The 20,867-nt window shown below is 38.7% G+C and overlaps 1 protein-coding gene across 2 annotated transcripts in view; it reads right to left on the bottom strand.

Moving 5' to 3' along the window:
• UBE3D (ubiquitin protein ligase E3D) overlaps positions 1-20,055 on the bottom strand; it is a 79,024-nt gene extending 58,969 nt beyond the window's left edge. Inside the window, exons 1-8 of one of the 2 annotated variants that reach the window (XM_036379788.2) lie at positions 19,994-20,055; positions 19,466-19,668; positions 17,415-17,505; positions 12,934-13,165; positions 8,775-8,844; positions 6,286-6,355; positions 5,357-5,465; positions 94-263 (exon numbers count right to left, since the gene is read on the bottom strand). In XM_036379788.2, the coding sequence (XP_036235681.2) occupies positions 94-263; positions 5,357-5,465; positions 6,286-6,355; positions 8,775-8,844; positions 12,934-13,165; positions 17,415-17,505; positions 19,466-19,668; positions 19,994-20,055 (1,007 nt within the window). The remainder of the gene's footprint in view (positions 1-93; positions 264-5,356; positions 5,466-6,285; positions 6,356-8,774; positions 8,845-12,933; positions 13,166-17,414; positions 17,506-19,465; positions 19,669-19,993) is intronic. The other variant, XM_054514361.1, reaches the window with a different exon arrangement.
• Positions 20,056-20,867: the final 812 nt, after the last annotated feature.

The raw sequence follows: 20,867 nt of genomic DNA, 5'->3' as shown, positions 1-20,867 counted from the left end.
CTGAGATTAACAGACTGTCCAAAGAACATGGAAGAATTACTAACGCAAAGAAAATGAATACCAGAATCTGAGTTTAAAAAAGGTTGTACTTACTCCTTATTTCTGCATTGAATGCATGGCTGGTAAAGGACTTTGAGAGCATTCCAGGATCCCACTGGTCCAGAGCTAGGTGTAAGGATATCTCCAAACAGTGTAAAACCACTGTGGGAGGAGGAACTTCCTAAAGACTCTACCAGCAAAGTGTCAGAATTTAAAAGCCAGATCTATAAATGAAAAATAATTTTGTTTACTGTACATTAGATACATTTCAATTTGTTACTTTACTGTGACCCTAAAGCAGCTGATACTAAAGCCACATTCTTACAAAGTTTCTAACAAAGTATTAACAGACATAAATTGATATTTTATTATTTAGAGAGTCTGCACAGCTTCTAGTGGAGAAAAAAGGGTAACACAATACTGATTTATCAGTATTGAAGTTGCCTCTTTTTGTGGCTGTAGCACATTCCCTTTGGTAGGAACAAAAGCAATAGTCCCAAGTCATCTCTTTTAGTGCCAGATGTATTATTTCTCCAATTTCATAATTTTTTAGGCATTAGTCAAGCATATGGTGCTGAGCAACTGAGGGCTAAAGACAGGAAACTGAAAGACTGCCCACTGAAGTGCCAAAAATTGAGGATTTTTAGAAGATGCATGGTGGTTATGACTCTATGGACCTAATACATGAAAGGAAAAAGACAACAATTAACATGGTCTAAAAGGCATGTTGGAATTTACAAACAGCTGCAGCAGACCTTCACTTGGAAAATAAATATCAAATTTCATAATGGGACTAGCATTCTTCAGCCCGATTTGCTCACAGCAATTTGAGAAATACTTACTGGGGAGAGTTTTGAGAAATCTGAACTTTTTGCATCCCATTATTATCTTATTTAATGATCTTATTTAATCTTTGTGTGATTTGGTATCAGCGTTCTGACTTGGTTCCTGCTAAACACCATACAAATAAGTCAGGCTTGTCCTAATTCACAGCCTGCAGTAGTGAAGTGATCCAAGTTAACAATAGAAATAAATTTTTACAAATCTGGCACCTGTATGAAATGTTTATATATGAAATATTTATCATAGAAAATGGGATTTATACAGTGTTGCTCACTAGAGAGCAATCTTCTGCTTCTCATGATCTAATCGGCTTCAAGTAAAACAAGTTACATGATGTTATGTAGCAGACACATGATATCCCCTGTGGAGGGAGAAAGCAGTCATTAACAGGACACATAGTATATGTTGTAATTGAATGTGACAGTCACAATTTATCAGAGCCCAAGGCTCAGAACATTACAGTGGAAGCTTCGTAAAGAAGGAAGGAGATATATTGACAAAGATATCTTGGAAGAGGATAGTAGGAGGAGAATCACTTCAGCATATGCACATGAATGATGACAAGCAAGCACATTTGGCTTTGCAAGAGGTTGTTCATCAGTTTTGCTCTAGTAACTCACTGTACACATTTACAGCCTAAACTGCAAAATATACCTCATTAGCTAGGACCATTACACAAGGTGCTTATAGCCAAGTGCTGAAGACGTGTTGGAAGAAAATGAAACACAGAAACACATGCCAACACAAACTGAACAGAGTTTCTTCCTTTTGAAATTTCTAACAATTCTGTGTGGAAGGAGCTTCCTGGGATGCTTTTCAGCAGGAGAATATCCTTCAAACTAGACAAGGGAACAATGTAGCAACAGCTGTCTGCTCCTTTCAGAATCCTTCTGCAATCTGCTGCAGAGAAAGCAACCAAAGCATTTCATTTGCAACATAGTCCATTGGAAATGCACCTCTTTCTACACAAGTACCACATGTGGCATCTCACAATCATGTTCTAGAACTTGTATGAATATCTTTGTCTCACCAGCAACACAACAGATCTGCATTAATAATTTAGCACACAATATAGAGAAAGTAAATTAATCTCTGGGGGTGGAAGGATTCCCAGAGCAAAATCAACTTCTGAACTATACTTACTTCTTTAGGCAGCATTTTCATTCTTTTCCTTATGTATGAATTATTTTTTGATCTTGTTTTCAATCTGAGTGAACAATTGCTCACCCAGACTCAGTGTGTTGACTCTAGAATTTTATACATGTATTTCTGGCTAACAGTTTCATATTTTGAGCTGTGCTTTCAACTATGTTATTCGCAATGTGCAATCTCTCCTTTCTTTCTACTTCTTTGTACAGCAGAGCTGGCACAAACAAATTCCTTCCATATTAACTCCAGTAAGAGAAGAAACTTTGCAGAAGATATATATACATAAAGTGTAGAATTAATTCACAATGCCATTGATTACCTTTTCTGAAATGACAGAATCAGAAAAAAGTATTGAGGGGGTGGAGTTGTTGATCTTCTTTCATTGTTTTCTTTTGGTTTCAAATCACTTTGTCAAGAGACTTAAAAAGATTTTCTTTGGGGACAAGTGGCAACAAAGCTACCCCGGTTATACTTCAAGGGACTTGAACCAAACAGCTGAAATACCACAATTTAGATTCTGTGATCAGTTTCCCTATATCTCAGTCTGAGTTTCCAGCATCAAATTGTGGACAATTAGGCATCAATTTGAATTTAACATGAGTAAAAAACCTGCTAAATCTTTTTCTTTTTCCTTGCTAGTTCTTTCCTAGTTATTGCAGACATTACCATTACTTTCATCATCACCCAGGTCACTAATGCAAACATCTTTCATTACAGCTATTTCATTCTCACACTCAGAGTGCTCAGGTAAAGATGTCATTTCCTCGTATTTCACAAAGAATAAAGCTCCCTGAGAGAGCTGGGCAGCTAAGTCTCAGCAAGGTTCTCATTATCTCACTGCTTGACCACTGCAATGTCCACCTCACCTCCAATCTTAACAAATACAAATCGGTTCTGCTCATGCCCTTCAAGACAGGGACAATAATCAGACTGACAGGTCTCTCCCATTTTGTTACATACTAATTTTCTTGGGATTTCTTCCCACTCCTCTCAGCTCACTCCTGAAATACAAGCTGCCTTATTTTCAAAACAGTTTACAGTCTAATCCCACTCCAAAAAACACCTTTCCTTCAATACTGAAAGACTGGAGATAGTGTTCAAAGAGTCTAAACCACCACGGCACACTTTTGATTTTCACAGATGTAATCTCTTTGGGTCTTATGAGATTGATCCCATCCATGAGATGAATTCCCTGTATCTATCCATAAAATTACTTATTTACTGCTTTCAAAGCTACACTTTTTGCAGTAGAGAAAAAATAGGTATCTATTGAGATGCTGCTATGCTGACCAATAATGTCCCATTTTTCTTGTGTCCTCCTATCTCACTATCTGTTTGCTGTCTTCCTCTTATTCTCAGCTTCTGAATCATGCAACTACAAGGCAGGGAACCCTTCAACACTGGAGCAAAGAGAGGAGGCAAGTGATTCACAAATGTGAAGAGGGCAGAGATATAGTTAGGACAAATAAGGATACCTGTATGTACCACTTTTTTCCCTGAAACAGAGAAACTTTTTTAAATTGACATCCTTTAAAAATGAAAAAAAGAAAACCCAACATCCTAAGTAGTGTATAACGTAAACAACAGAATATGTGTAACCTAAAAAATGGAAACCCATATTATGGTATGTGCAAATAACAGAATTGATAGTGTTAAGTGATACATCCAGAGGAAATGAGGAAAATAAGTATACATATTATTTGTGGTTTAAACCACATACATATGTGGTTTAAAAAAATTAAAAATACTTGTGAGAAACCTTAACCTTAATTATCACATACACAGTTTCAGCTGTGTGTATTCATGTAGGTAAGCACAAGCTTTGGCTCATTATCAAAACAAACAAGTGGGACAGCTGGTTCATGATGCATCAGTGATGAGACTACTTGTGTAACTTGGCTGTGTGCTCACAGCCTCAAGCACCCACGTTTTACTGTTGAGCTATTGACAATCATTAATATAAACAGAGCTTACATTAAACTTGTGTCCACAAGGCCTCCGAGTCCTAAGACTTAACCCATGACTCCAGAACAGCTGTTGGTGTGTACACAGTAGTGAGAACCTCATCCTGGACAGGAGTAAGGACTTTCTGATGCTAAATACTAAAAACACCTGCAAAAAACTAACAACTCACCAATATAAAGGAAAAGATGCCAATCAGAAGCCAGTCCCTATCTAATTCAGCCTACTCCTCTAATCAATACATTGGCAAAAATGCAGCTCAGAGCTAAAAGTAACGGCAATCTACTAAATAAAGTGATTTTTCTGTTAAAAAATAATCAGTCTGCTGTATCTAAACGACTAGACTTAAGCACCAGAATTTTACATAACTTGGGAACAGATAAGCTACAAGGGAAAAATCACAATAATTTTTGATGACTCCTCAATTAGAATATATATAATTTTAGGTATGCTTATGAAACCTTAATTTTATCATCACAGAAGAGATATTTCTCAGTAGTTGTACAAATGTTGTCTTGGCATTAAAATTTATTAAAGGCAACAGATATACACTTCCCTCAGCATCTGGATGATCCAAAATCATAGAACTTGGACAATGCATATGTACAACAGTTTATATAATTACATTGCCTCAAGAAAGTGCATTTATAAGTTTATCCAGGGCACGAATCTCTAATCATGTATTTCTTTGTGTCTATGAATTATTTCTATAAACTGCAAAAATACAAATTCTATACCCATATTTAGTTTGGACATAAAAGGAAACATCTCTGGTTATAAGAAGTATACAGTATTAAGTTAACTCTTATCCATCTTACAAATTTGAGGAATCTAGCTGTCACCATCTAAATATCAAGCTTAACCAAGTTTAACAGCATTAGAACATTTGGAATAAAGGGCAATTTTGGTTTTGTTTTCACTTCACTTCGCAGTGCAATGTACTGACTACACAAATAGTCCCTGCTGACTTGAGACAGTGCTTGCAGAAAGATGCTATACAATTTGATTCACTTCTGGTGATTAAAGAGAAGAAGTGCTGGAGCAAGAAGGTGAAATATAGATTAAAAAATTAAAACTTAAGCTTTCCATATTTTCTGGATACAAAATAGTGTTTTTTCTGTGTTACTTATGGTGCATCTCTAGTACTTTCATTACTGTATTAATAAAATTTCTATGTGCACATCTAATTAGAGTAAAAACTTGTGGATATTCTTACTTGAACAGATGTACCTCAGAACCACTTCAAGAACTGGAATTTGTTAATTTTTTTAAACATACAATAATGAACACCATAATAATACATTTTAGGAACTGGGATACGTGGGTTAATCTTCTTCACCAAGATGAAGATTTAAAAACTTACCAGAATATAGGTTTTTCCATTATCTCCTTTTATGGTGAATCTAAATGTGCTTTTAGCAGAGGATAATTCCAAAAGACACTGAGCAACAATGCTCTGTACAAACTGAGACCTGTTTAAGAATTAACCACATTATTATCTGTTTTCACAGCAACTACAGTCATTCATATCTATGCACTACAGGTAAATGAGTAACTCATACTTCAATTCCACTACATCCTACAATCACATTTTACTGAAAGATGGGGCTTCTTTATCTTCCTCTCACTCAACACCAGAGAACTTTTTATTTCCCACAACAGGAATTTTTTAATAGATCAGGATTCTAAATTGCTTTACACCCTTTATTTTGGCTGACACCAACTGTCAAAGGTTGAATAGAAGCTTTTCCCCATTATATTTTACACATATGAACACAAAGTTCAGAATTATGCATGTTTCAAATACAATTCCCAAAAAGAAAGAACTGTGATTAAACCATTGTACATGATACCAGGTAGCTAGATCAAGTTCTGTTTCATCTCAGTCTTAAATTCAAACTGAATTACTTGAAAATTCAAAAGTCTTACTTCAAATTAAACATTTCAAACTTTACTTAATTTAACTTTACATGAAATAGACTTCTGTTTCCATAATTAGTCACCAGACATTGTGCAAACTTAAAGAGTTCAAAATAAAAAAGCATTTTATTTTGGTTTAGCACCTCAATAGTGAGACACTGTGACAAATTACACACAATCTCCTGCATCACACACAAAGATGAGCAAACAAAACTGCACACGAGTGAATTCAGGCTACTTTGCCTTTACAATGCTTAAATCTGTGATGATTATATAAAATTGCACTCTGTTATTATATGCAATTATTCAAGAAACTACAATATTAGAGCATTTCTAGAATCCCTTCTGAAACATATGTGATTATTTTGTTACCTTGGTGTTGGACTGAAACCTTCCTCAGCTGATTGAATAACCACCTCAGTGACATAATATTTAATGGTACCTAAAATGAAAAAAATATTTTTCAACTATAATAGAATAATCAACTTAGTAAGATTAGACTGTAAGTCACCATATCACTACACTAATCAAATATTTGTTCAGTAGTCAATTAAGAGGTGCAGCAGACAATCATATTTTGCTTGGGTTTGTAGGAGTAGAAGCAACCATAACAAAAAAAATCTACACTGCCTGAAGAAAACTGCTCCCAGCTAATTACAAGATCAGCAATTTCTCATTCATATTGATCTTTGTTTAATGCTGGGAACAATCATCTTGAAACCAAGCAAGCAAGAGCTCAAGCCAAACTCAAAGATGAATTGAAAGAACTTTCCTAAAGCACTGAGATCAGCATAGCTTACATAAGTATTTTAGTACCCTCTGCTGCTTAGTAATGCTGCAGTGAATCACTAGAGACAGTTTTAATAACAGCTCACACGGGGGAATAATTTCCTTCTTTGCTCAAAGAGCAGAATGGAACTTCTTTCCGAAAATCACACTCACTCAACGTTAACACTGCATACATTCTGAATTTCAATGTAACTGTTCACCAAAAGCTCCACTAAGACAGCTTTTCACACTAAATGGAAGTGTTTGAGGACATAATTTAATCCCCATCAATGAAGGCAGGTCAAAGATGATCATATTGAAGATCTGTGCTGCAAATACAGCCTAACCAGAGGGCCAGCAAAATAGGTTAAGAGTCATAAATTCATTCTACTAAGTCTCAAGGTGTGAACAACTAGAAGATTAATTTGGTCCACAAGTTTTAAGGATGGAAGGGTTTCATCTGATCTCTGTCCACACATACCATTAAAACTGGATGAAAGCAAACATTTCAGAAGGACACTTAATCTGTTTTAAACTCTCCAAAGGCTTGGTAACCCCCTCTTCAGGTAAATACTACACTTTCTAAATTATCTTCAGTGTTAGGAAGTTATATTTTACCTCTAAATTTAATTAAGTCTGCTCCATATAATATGAGTTCTTGGAGACAGGAAAAAAAGACAATTCAGTCTCTCTAGTTCCTCAGCCATCACCCTGAGTAATGAATTAGTGCTACTGCTACAAGGGTATTGGGAATTCAGATGTTTGCTTGCAGAGGGATAGAAGCTGTGATTTCCCAAGAAAAAATCATACAAGTAAATGTGGATAGAGTTGGGGGAAGGAATAGCCCATTGAGGAATCTCAAGGCTGAACCTGGTCTCCACAGCTACAGCACTCTAATCGTGCTTTATCTTCAAAACACTGATACCTACTCATGAGGAAGCACCAAAGCATGCCAGTCTAAGTTTGCTCTCTAGTCTCTTTTCACAGAGATGGCTCTGCCTAGACTTACATTATACTTCTCTTTTGTTCTCTGAACTCTACCAAAATCTCCAGCACTACTGAAGAAACATGGCCAAAACAATGGAAATCCTATCTAACTTCAGCCATGTGCAGAGTCCATACCAAATCCCTGCACATTGATAGTGCTTGCCTTTCCCCACTCCCACTGATCTATTACTCATGACCTTGTTATTCATGCTCTTTTCCCAGCACTCCTTTCCCAAAGTCACATCTTGCTTTGAGGGCTTTCAAACATTGTACCTTAAATTTGGTTTCATTAAAGCCTGTATTGTTCAGATCCCTGTACAGGACAATCAGAACATTCTGTAACAGAAGACACAGAAGATCTTCTGTCCTGTCTCACCTTATGGCATTTCTTAAACAGGCTTTGTATTTTCTGAGATGTTTTTATATTCACCAGATCTCTGAACTGAGGCAGGCTCACTCTGACTGATGCAGTGGAAGAGAGGGAGGATGAAAGAATGAATCCTGCTAATAACAGTCTTATCATTGCTTCTCTTCCAAGAATAGCTGAATTTTAAAAACAACCAGACACTCTTCTTTACAACACTTAAGGTAAACCCTGCTGATCCAATATAATTACAGCTTTTAAACCAATAATCCCATCAGTTCATCATCAGATGAGGCATAACCTGTTTCTTTGAATAGGCTTCCTCCCCACAAAACCAGGCTGACTGTTAGCAATCTTCAGCTTCTAGTTGTGTTGATCAAGTTCTGAATTTACCTTTCACTTATTCTGTAGAACTGACAGGAAGACAAGCAACCTAAATTTCTCAAATCTCCACTTTTACTGGGATTCCTAGTAAACTGGAATCATGCATTGTGCCTTCCAAAGGTTTGGAATTAGCCAAATATGCCACAGAAACAAGGATAATCAAAATTCCTGCTGAAAGTAATTTTCAAGATCTAACAAAGGAAGCAACAACAACTTCATCTGTTCCAGAAGGGAATGAGACAAACACACAGGAATTAAGACTGCACCTTATTGATAAACTATTTTCCTTCAGTGTTTTTAACCTCCAGTGTTCAATGGCTGATGCAGTTAAGTCTAGTTGTGTTTGGATATCTCATACCTGATGAAACTGTTTCTCCCAGCATTGTCCTGCAGCGCTTACAAATTACTCTGGTATTTTCTTTTGACTTCTGTGGGACAAAAAAAAATAATCATTTAAATGTCACTCAGATATTCTGAAAATAGAATGCATAGCTTAGCATAATTAACAGAGCAGACAGGAAACTTTTTACTTGTTTCTGTCCTCTTTATGTTTACATGCACACATATTTGCCTTAACTACTTCAGCTTTCCACACTTGGACTTGCTTGCATGTTTCATACTGATGTTAAAATCTGGCAATATATCCATACAGCACAATCTGTAATGGCTAACAGGAGAATCTTGTAATCTTGAGTGACTGGATAATAAAACAATAAGCTAAATTTGATTGTGCTAAGGGCAAAATAATGCATCAGAAATTAAGTACTCCCTAATATATACATAAAATAGTATGCTGCAATGTGACTACCATTACTCAGTAACAAGTTCTAGTAACAGTTCACTGTGGACAGTTTTACAGGAGTTGAATACGTTCAGCAGAGAGCAGAAAATGTCTGCAGATTATTTTGAGTTACTAGGAAACAGCAGAAATACACAACACAGCATGATATGCCAGAAAGGTGCAGTGGATTCTGTTCTTGAACAACCCTTCTCCCTCTATTCAAACAAATAAAGAAAAGGTATTGACAAAGAATAACTGTCAGAAGTGCAAAACAGTTTCCATATGTAGCATGAAAATACATGTAACAGGAGAACATATGGAAGACAGAAAACTGAGGGGTATCATTGAGATACCTAAAATCACAAATGTTTAGGAAAAGCTGAACAAAAAAAAAACCAAACATATGCCCTCATAGCTCATGCTATGAAATTCCAACCCTGTTTGTATCAAAAAAACAGGAAGGCATTTGTCACACGATGCATAATACAGTTTAGTACTCACGATAGGAAAGCATTTTTCATATTAAAAGTATTAACAAGTTCAAAAAGCCTTCATAAGTTCAGAGGAAGCAATGTCATCAAGGGTCTATTAAAAACAAAAAATGCGGATAAAAATATCAAGTTCAAGGAGTGTCTACACTCTCCAGAACATCACTGAATATTTGCCTTAGCTTTATGCATCTATTACCGCCCTTTGAAAAAGATCTCACATCTAGATGAAATCTACCCTATTAGACTCCTACTAATTACAGTGTTAATATTTAAATTTAATACATCAAACAAGCAGACATAATTCTTACTTTAATCCAAAGTCTAAACTTCAGAACTGGTTCTGTGTGGGCTTATTAACCTGGTGTAGCAACTAGAGCTCTGATCTGAAAGCACTACACTTATATATAACCTTAATGATGATCAAAAACAGAGAATCGAACTATGAGTCTGAGAGCTGACTATGTTGGAAGTACAGTCCCCTTGTTATGGAGATCAGGAATATAATCTGATTCATATATATGCAGGAGGAGTTATCTCCTTTCCCAATTCCTACCTTGCTAGTTCTCTCAAACGTATGCAGTGAAATTACTTGCTCAGTGTGAAAAGCAAGGATAAACAGAAAAGGTTTTGTGTAAGCCAGTGTTTCAGACTGGTACAAATACTGCACAGGACAAGTGCAGAATACACACTACTTCCTTGAAAGCTACAACTTGAGTATTTTTTTCTGACTATAGTTACAGGCGCTGACTGAGAACTGTTCCTAAAAACATCACTAACTCCTTGTATCATGCTTCAATGGAAAAAAGGATAGTTTTAGCTCAACTAATTAAAACAATTTATCTGTTTGACAACTTGCAGCTGCTGGCAATCTGCAGATGCAGGTGGATCACAAGCCTAATAGTTTCTGTTCCTATTCCAAAGGATCACTGATATGGTGTCAGGAAAAATATTTTCCCCAAGAGATACTATTAAGATGCTGCAAAACCATGTGACATTTAAGAACTATGTTACACTGGAAGACTAATAGATGTGAAAAATATGTTTGCAATGGACGGATGCTGTCTTGGTCCCACTGGAGTCTGGAAAAGATTGTTTAAGCATCTCTGGTACATTCCTGCTACTATTTTGGTCATAGGCAAACACTTTCCAAAGAACTGCAATGCAATTAAAAAGGAACTTTCATAGTGGGGCAGACTGCAACACTATTCTCTAAAATGAGAACATTTATGCCAATAGCAATCTGTCTTGCCTGTAACTTTCTATTACTCATATTATGGAAGAAATTTCTGCTTCAGTATGAGGGTTTTTTCCTTATTAGTCTAGCTTCTGCTGGATCTAACAGTTGTGCTCATTTGCTTGGCAACTGAGTGATGCTGGAAATAAGCAAACACAGAAATGAGAACTCATTGCAAGTGTGAAAGATGTAGAAAAGGGACTGGATACAAACAAAGAACAAATTCTCAACTTCGATGCAAGTATAAGGAAGCAAACATGAAAATTCATCACACTGAACTACTATTGTATGCCCCGACATAAAACAGCCTCCTCCCTCATTCAAAAGTTCTGTTGTTATCCTGGTTCAACCAACATCTCAATAAAATCTTTGTTCCACATCCTTTTATTACGTTTCTGCTTCCAAATCAATCCTTTACACACATTCTCTTTGATCAAGAAGTGTGCAATATGAACTCCATGAGCCCTGCCTCTTCCCATATTTATTCCTGGTGTTCTAAGGTCTCTTTTAAGACTACTGAGAATTCATTTTGGCAACCACTGGCAGAAAGCATTGTCCTCTTGGAATTTGGTATCATCTACTCCACCTCCTTCTAAAGGAAACTTAGAAGAAATAACTCCATTGTCACAGAGTTAAGCCAAATTAATCTGCTTCTGCCATGCTGATACCTTTCCAGCATATCAGTCCTTATTTTCCTCTCTGCATATTCTGTTTTTCAAAGAACAAGGAACAAGAAACCAAAGGGACCGAGCTGCAAGCCTTGCAGATAGGGACCACAGGACAGAACTGCTCCCCACACAGAGGGGTTGCTTGGAGCACCAGCAGCCACTGAACTGTGAGAATCCTGGTGATTCTTCCTGGAGATAATACATATCACTATAAGCAGCAGGTAGAAATCAGGCAGTCTGCTTCTCAAGAGATAAAATGTTTCATGCTGGAAATCTCTACAGAATAAGCCATCAATTTTTACAGGCACAAATCGCCAAGGCAGCAATGTACACAGTTTAATACTTCGAATTGTGAGAAAATACAGCATGCGTAGGCCCAACCCTTGTTGTCCAGGGTAATCTACTGCTTGGTTGCATTTGCAGTACAAAGTTGGGTTCTTCCATGGCAGATGTTGCTGATGTTCTCTGGCAGAAGAAAAGATCATTGCTTGAATTTTCATACAAGTGCTAGATGTCCAAAAGTAAAGCACTGAACTGTCTTTCTTCATGGGTTTTATCCCACCACTGAAGCATAAGCACCAACAAATGGTGATGGGCAACATCAAATTTTGATGTTTCTAAGCCAAATGACAGCCTTCTTCATACAGACTTGGTTGATGAATCTATCCTACCCTGGAACACCTCACAAACATCAACATGAAGAGCTATAATATAGGATGGCAGGTTCCTTTCACTAGACAGAGCAGTCAAGCAAACTCAATTTCCTTACTATGCTTTAAGAACCTAAGTCGTCAGCCACATCTAAATGCAAAGCACGCATTCTGATATTTTCAAGTCTTTCTAAAACTAAAAAAAAAAAAAAAAAAGAAAAAAAAATCCCACTTCTCTTTAATCATAGTCATGATTATGCCTCAAGTCACCGTGTAAGAAAAAAACAATTGCTACTTCAATTTCCACCTCATTCTTTGCTCCACTACCCTTTAACAAACACCTAACCCATCACAGTTATTAATTTACTGAATTCTGATGTCCTTCACTCATGATAATTTTGGGGGAAAATATCTGGGTTCAGAACTACATAATTAAGCAGCTTCTGTTTCTAGTACTAAATTCTACTCGCATACTGAGGTCAGTATCAAGACTGTGGTGTGAGCTTTAGAAAATGTAAAACATAGCCTGGAATATTTTCTGGCTTCTGTAGAGTTGAATATCAAGAACTCCCTATGACCTTCAGACCAGTTCTGTAATACATACAAATTAAATAAACTAGTTTAAAAAAAGTACTTTACAATGAAAAAGTCCAAGTATCTTCATCTAAGAACTATTTAAAGAAAATACTTTACCAAGTTGGAGTCACTCTGTGAAACATGGTGTCCAGCCTCTGAGCAGCACACGGGAGATTCAGGTACATGTGATTCATTTCTTGAATTCAACAGAAGAAAAGTGTCTCCAACAAAACAGTCACCATGCTGAGGGTGCAAAGTTCTTCTGGCAAAGGGGTCGGGGTGACAACACCACTCTTCAACTAAATCACTCCAGTTTTCACTCGGTAGAGGAAGAACTCTGAGAAATTTCCTTAGAGGGAAGAGAAGACAAATACTTCAGTTATGTTATAATTCACTTCTAAGTCACTTAAAGAGAGTTTAGGCTTCCTACAAAGAGTGGGGGAAGTATCCTTTTCTCAAAAGGAAGTGCTTGACTCTCTTTCCAGCCAAAGGCACTTTCTTTGGGTATATTCTGGGAAAGCAATTGCTGATTTTCCTGCCAAATCTGTGATGAAGCATTTCCCAAGGGTGAATCTTCAATGATTTTAAGGCAGAATTTAACATAGTCCTCTCTTGAAATGAATCACATGGCAAAAATAAAAAGATTCTACCCAGTCATGAAAAATATGACAATGAGCATTTGCAACTACATGTATTATTACTTCTTGTACTGTTCCCTTGCATCAAATGTTGCTATAAAACCATAAAACCAATAGAAACAGACTCATGCCACAGCAAGATTCAGCATGTTGTCTCAGATACAAGACCTGAAAAAGCTAATACCTGAAAAAAATACCACAGGGCATCTTCAATAAAAAAACCCAAACAAACAAAACAACAAGCAAAAGGATAATTCAATCTTAATTTAGATTCAGATACTCAGATCTGACTTTCAGAAGTCACATACAAAAAAGGCAAATCCCTTTCTCCTGGATAGCTGTATGGACCAAGGGTACTGTTTCTGGAAAAATACTTTGTTTTCATTATCAGTTGTATTGGATTTGCATTTTCTGCTCTCTGCCTAGTTTCCTTGAATGGTTACCCTATTTCTTCAGCTGTCGCCTGAAATCTTCACCAGAGTTTCTTGATTCTACTCCTTACTTAAAACTTGCAAATACAACTTTGCTTATGGTGCTACTTTGCAAATAAAAACACAGCTGCTAAGCCAACAGTTAGACATCCTCCCTCTCCTGCAGTTCCCAGACTAACATTTTCTGAAGATGTCATTTCTTCCCACTGTAGCTTCTTGGCCCTTTTAAACTGTTCCGTGGGTGAAAGAAAAATGTTCCACTAAAAAAATCCCTTTTATCTAGATACACAATACATTTTAAACTCTGCTTGCTCCACCTGCAGATGAAAGTTGGAATAGCTGATCCTCTGATGCAGCTTTACCAAAACTAAGATCACCTCTCAGCACTGCCCATGTTTGTCTTCATTTTCTGTGGTCTTATATATTGTTTGAGATACTACTCAATCCTGTCGAAGTGACAGTTTAGTTCTGATGTTGGTCTAATTGATTCTTTACAATTAGTTCCAGTGCCTGGACTCACACTGCAAAAAAAAGGCTACCTGTATTGCTTTTTACACAATAGTAACAAAAAGCTCAGCAATGTTCTTACAAGGGGAAAAAAAAAAGGCATTACCATAAGCTGCAGACTCATGCTGTCCTGTTTCATTAAATCAATGTTTCTTTACTCTCACAGTCTACAGCATAAAGATTTTCACTTCTTTTCCAACAAAAGCAGTTTTTCCAACCAGTAGGAATTTCCTAAACAAACTCCTCCTAACTCTGAGCTATACAGAAAATAAACCATTTCCACTGTATTTTAGGCTTTTGCCACTCATGGGTGGGAAGCCATATCCTGGGTTACCAGAACTGGAAAAATGTAAACCTCATAAAAACAGAGCCTTCCTAAAAAAAAAAAAAACAAACAAAACAACTTGAGGCTACTAAATAACATGATAAATCCTAGAAAACAGGGTGACTTATCTTTCCAAACTTGCTCCTAATAACAACTGAGTTTGTACTTGAAAATAGCCACCTAGGCTGCATTCACAGTCAGAGAGTAACAAACAATTCTTAGATTGGTACCTTTAGGAGTAGCTTTCTCCTGAAAGTGTCTAATCTAGCCAGGCTGAATCTCCTGCTGTAAATAGTTCCCAGATTCCAACCAGAAAAGTAGGTAATTAACTTATTTTTAAAAAGTTTGAAGTTGAGCACTAGTCTATAAAAGCCCTGCCGTAAGGATGTAACTCTTAAATGATCTTCCAGTCTAAGGTAAGTATTTGACCATAGAGACCCCTCTAAGACTGGATGAAGAAAAGTAAACCCAAATGTCATTATTAACTAATACCCAGTAATACCATTCTGTCTACTGAAAATACTGAAAACTGGAAGTAAAATGGACTTTAGACTTTTAAACATATAATAACTGTTCAGTTCTATCAGAGAAAAACAACTGCATTTCTTTAACTGCAGTTTCCATTATTTACCTATTAAAAAATCTTGGGACAGCCCAGCTTGTCAGTTAACTGTCAGGCTTAACACTACTTATGGAGGAAAAGTGTAATTAGATTTCCCCTGCCATGAGTTTTTCCATGGAATATTTGTGCAGTACCAATTATTATTTGTTAAATTCAGTCTCTCCTGTCCAGCTGACGAGGGGAGCGATAGAGTGCCTTTGGTGGGCATCTGGCATCCACACACCACAAGCCTTTAAGAATTTCTTCATGACAGAAATAAAGTCTTAAAGACTTATTATATATATGAGGTACACTTAGCCCAACTGGAAGGAGAGAAAGAAAAAAGAAAGTATCCCTAATTCTTTGCAGCTCTTGCATGATGGAAGAAAAAAAAATCTAATCATTTTCTCTAATGTATGTAATGTGAGGGCAATTGAAAAGAATGGAAGAGCATAACTCTCTCAAGAGCTATCAGATTTATGGAAGGAAACAGACTGAGGCAGAGGATTTCAGATAATGTATAGAGTAAATTTTTGTGCACCAAGGAAGGATTACTTACATTTAACCCTTTCCTAGTACATTTCTTAATTTAACCTTTAGAAGGAAAACTTCCTATGCAGTCTCTAACAGCAAAAAAATAAGCTTTAGAATAGGTTTGGGGTGGTTTGTTGTTTTTTTTTTTTTCTTTCATTTTCACCTAGATTCCTCATGCTTCAACTGAAGATTACTGCCACCCTCTTTGCAGCAACTTCCTAGATACTGGAAAAACCTTATGTCTTCTCCACAGCCTTATCTACACTACCCCATTTATTTAAATTTCTTCTTAAAGGTATGATTTTCTAGATCTCAGGTGTTTCTTATTACAGACTCCTGCCTAGTAATTCAGATTTTAATATGCTCTCTTTCACACAGTTCTGCAATTCCTTTCAATCCTTCCACCTTTGCTGTCACTGTCACACTTAATTCTTCCTGGAGAGAGGAACACATGAATTCTGTAGCTAGAAGTTCTGACTATGCTACTCTCTTCCTTTTGGAAATGCTGGAACAGAACGTGTTGGATACACTGGCAGCTCCACTTTTCTACTCGTGTCTTAGGTTTTTTTACTGGTAATATTCAAGGGATTCAGAGGCTTCCTCCAAGGAGACATGCCAAGTAAAAAGGCATGAACATACATTCTTTTTCCTTTCTCAAAAATTCTGCTTGTGTCACATTACAGGATGCAGAACCAAAAGATTTAAACTACATGGATATGAATTTGATGTGCTGAAATTCAGGAAAATTCCCACTCAGAGATGCAAATATAAACGGGCAACATGTTTTGAAAGCAAATGTTACTGAATACAAATTAGAAGTTTCACTACTTTACAAATGTATCAAAATAAGAGTTATTACTAGACTTTCTGATGAGACATTTCAGAAGAGAAAGTTAAAAAATCATAATTCAGTTACATTCAGCTAGCCATAAATCTATACGTATGAAAATAACAAATTTAGGGAATGGGACTTATTTGTATTACTGTTTTGAGTATTAGGAGCCACACAGATCATAAAAGGCTGTAAGTACATATCTAACAATTCTTATATATTCAGCTGAAGCCATCAATATTGTTCATCAGAGGAGCTAGACAATGCAGCACCTTTTTATTAAAATTCTCATTCACTCTGCAGACTTTTTAAGGAACAGAGATAAGGACGAGTCACACAGCTAAGACACAGTTCCTGTTTCCCAAATTTAGCATCCCTGAATTATGTGGAGGCAGGCTTTGCTTAAAAGGAAGCTGTGGTCAATATCCCCATTCTGAGCAGCCACTTTATAATTACAGCATGATGACCGAAGGAAATGTATAAGAGACTGAAAAGAACTGAAAAGGATACCTGAAATACAGAGAAAGAAAGAAATCAAGGAGCAAATGAATAAACAGCTAAAAACTGCTTCAGGTAATTTTGCTTTTTGTCATCTGCAGAGCTTCAAATGTGTTCTTGTCTACCAGTTTCAAAATAAATACCTTTTAGCTGTCTCAAAGTACACAAAATAACATGAATACCAATCACAATGGCATTTATTGCTATAAATACAAGACACTGCAGTACTCACCGGTCGTTCACTACGATGTCACCACAGGACTGACAGTAAAAGATGTAATTCTTGTTGGGTTTCAGGCTTTCCCTCAAAGTAAAAACCACATCTATAGATGGAAGGAAATATATTAATCTTCAAAATAATGTAAAATTTTCAGTCACTTGTACAAAAAAATCTTGCCAAATACCTCAAACCAAAAAGGATAAATCTAACAGACAAAGAAAAAGGCTGACATTTTAAACACAACCTTAATTTTTTTAAAAGCAAGTATTTAGATTTAGGAAAAACTTGTCATCTCCACCTCATGCCCCATATTACTAAGTAGGAACTGTATATGTGAATAATTATTTTCAAGGTGCAAATCCTCTTTAGAAGGGAAGCTGATATATTGATATAATTGAAAGGACTATAAAAATCAAATTCAATGCCACTCTTTTGTAATGATATTTCTGACAATCACTGTATCTGCAATATGAGGGGACACACTGATATGTTACACAAATAGTCAGGATGGGGAGCAGGGTCAGGCACTAGTTTTACATTTTCAGGCAGGTAAGAAACCAACCACTGTGGAACCACTCCAGGAAAAGATAGTGAGCAACGGCCTCTGCAGGCCAGGAAAGCAAAAAGAGTCTCATAAAAGGCAGCTCAAACAACTTCTCCAAAGTAAAAAAAAGAAGTTATAAAAGTCTCCCTAAATTATCTGGCAACATTAAGTGGAAGGAAAGTAAAACTTTAAGCCTAGTTCTAGGTATGAATATGCTTTGCATCAGCCACTTTCTCAAAATTAAGAATCAAAGTTTACTCTCAGCACTGACATTCAGTATTTGAAATTTAGGACACAACCAAAGAGAAAAGTACTTTAAAACGTTCCAGAATTTCAACTATTTTGCATAATAATATAAAACATCAAAGGGTAACTAAGACTATCCAATATACATGTTGATTACCACCTCGTTCACATATTTATTTTTCACTAGCATGACTTTCCAAGGTTGATTTTTAAAAGTGCATCGTTGGTCTTTTGAAACATGTCTTGTTAATAGGACACATTAAGTAATTTTAGTATAACTGAGTTGTCAAAGCACAGGCATAATTACAGATTAATGTACAGATGCCATCTCAGCATACCAACAGAGTATTCCAATGTGCTTCTGGTGCTGCATTACTGTATATTACATATTTTATCATCTTTTTCTACTTTAAAAGCTCAGAATGGCAATTTTGTTTTATTTAATATATCTTTCTGTGTCACATCGTATGAAATGAATCTAAACATATTGAGCTTGGATGCCAGGATGAAAGAAAGCAACAGCTGTACTCTCATGCCTTCTATTTATTGTAAACACATCCTAGACCATCATGGAAGTAAAGAAGGTAACTTTGCAGATGTTACCTGCGACATTAACCTCTGAAACCCCAGCTATGAGAATAATGAGTCGCAACACAAACCCTTTATGATTAAGTGGTTAAGGCTGGATAAGCATAGCAGTTGCCTGGATGAATCAGATTACTCCATTACCAATAGGATGGGGAGGAATGGGTACAAATTTAAAGAAAGAGAGTTTAGGTTAGATATTAGGAAGAAATTCTTTACAGTGAGAGTGGTTAGACACTGGCACATGCTGCCCAGGGAGGCTGAGGATGCCCCAACCCTGGCAGCGTTCAAAGCCTGCTTGGGGAAGTCCTTGAGCAACCTGGTCTAGCGGGATGTATCCCTGCCAATGGCAGCGGGAGCTTGCGACTAGATGATTTTTAAAGGCCGTTCCAACCCCTTAGCATTTTATCATTCTACGATTTTCACCTACCAAATGCGGAATAGGAGAGAAAGAAAATCACTTTGAAGTACTATGGGGAAGCACAGGAGGGGAGAACTGTGAGCAGATCCCAAACACACCGCGTTTCCCTTTCATTACGTCATTTTTGCACTTTCAATTTCTAAAACTGACAATTCCAGAAGGTGTTTGCCCTACAGAATCCACACTTCACAGCCTCTCTCAGTTAAACCTCCCATGTCCCAGGTCGCCCTCCCCCGTTTCGCAGCCCCTGCCCCTGCCGGCCCTCACCGGCGGCAGGCGGCGGGCGGCGCAGGCGCACGCGCAGGTGCAGCCCGTCCCCGCGCAGGCGCCGGAGCCCGCGGCACGAGGACGGCGCCAGGCTGACCCCTGCCGGCAGCGCCGCCGCATCGCAGCTCCCGCCGCTCCTCACTTCCAGGGAATCCGCGCACACCGACACCTCCACCGGCGCGCTGGGGAGCTCCGCCGCCGCGCTGCGGAGGAAAAGCAACGGGTATGCCTCAGGAAGGAGCTATCGGGGTGCTCTGCTGCTTTACACAGGCCGGCCCGCAGCTCCCCTGCAGCCCCAGTCGCGCCCCGAGATCCACGCGGTGAACGAGGAGCAGCCGAGAGAAACAGTGCACCGTTCTCAGGAAAAATTTATTTGCACAGTAGTGCCGAGCCGAACAAGCAGGGGAGGAGCCCGCAGGCAAAGCGGTCCCCGCGCTGGAGGCTAAGGACGCCGAAAGCCAGACCCGCCGCGCCCCCCGGCTGCCCCGCCCGGCCCGAGCGGCGGCGGGCGGCAGCGCCCCGCACTACCGGACAACCAGCAGCGCGCTCTGCGTCGCCCGCCTGATCTCCATGAGGAACGCTGCCGCCATGCCGGCACCGCGCAGGAAGCGCCGCCCTCCCGCCGGCGCAGGCGCGGCGCCGCCCCCCGCCCGTCACAGCGCCGCCTGCGTGGGATCACAGAGTCACCCCTAAACCACATCACCCAGCGCTGCATTCGGGCGCCTCCTCAACACTTCCAGGGATGGCGACTCCACCACCGCTCTGGCAAATCCATTCCAGCCCTTGACCGCCCTAGCGGTGGAAAAGATTTTTCCAGTGTCTAGTCTGAACGTCTCCTGTATCACTTTAAGGGCATTCCCGCTAGTCCTGTCACAATAGGCAAAGCAGAAGAGACCAACCCCCAAAACCTCCTTTCAGGCAGCTATAGAGAGCAGTGAGGACCCCCCGACCCTCCTCAAGACTAAACAACCCCAGCTCCTCAGCCGTTCCTGAGGCTGAGGCTAAGACAAGTTTTCTAGAGCCCCGTTTCCCTTCTCTGGACGCGCTCCAGCACATTAATATTATTTTTAAACTGAGGGGCCCAGAAACTGATCACAGCACTGGAGGTGAGGCCTCCATTGCAAAGCAGAGGGACCACAACTGCCCTGGTCGTGCTGGCCACACTGTTCCTGATACAGGCCAAGGTGCCACTGGCGTTCTTTGCCACCTGGGCACTGCTCGCTCCTACGCTCCTCGCCAGCCCCCGCGATTCTTCTCCGCCGAACAGCTGTTCCAGGTCACTCCTCCCCAAGCCCGTAGCACTGCATGGCGTGGCTGCGATCCAAGCGCAGGATCCAGCAGCTCGGCCCCGACGGTGCCCTGGGAGGCAGTGGCGGGAGGGTGTCCCGGGGTCTGCTGCGCC

The sequence above is a fragment of the Molothrus ater genome, chromosome 3 (genome assembly GCF_012460135.2).
Source record: "Molothrus ater isolate BHLD 08-10-18 breed brown headed cowbird chromosome 3, BPBGC_Mater_1.1, whole genome shotgun sequence".
NCBI classification, from domain to species: Eukaryota; Metazoa; Chordata; class Aves; order Passeriformes; family Icteridae; genus Molothrus; species Molothrus ater.
The sequence above is the reverse complement of the archived record's forward strand: the minus strand, read 5'-3'. Positions and strand labels throughout refer to the sequence as shown.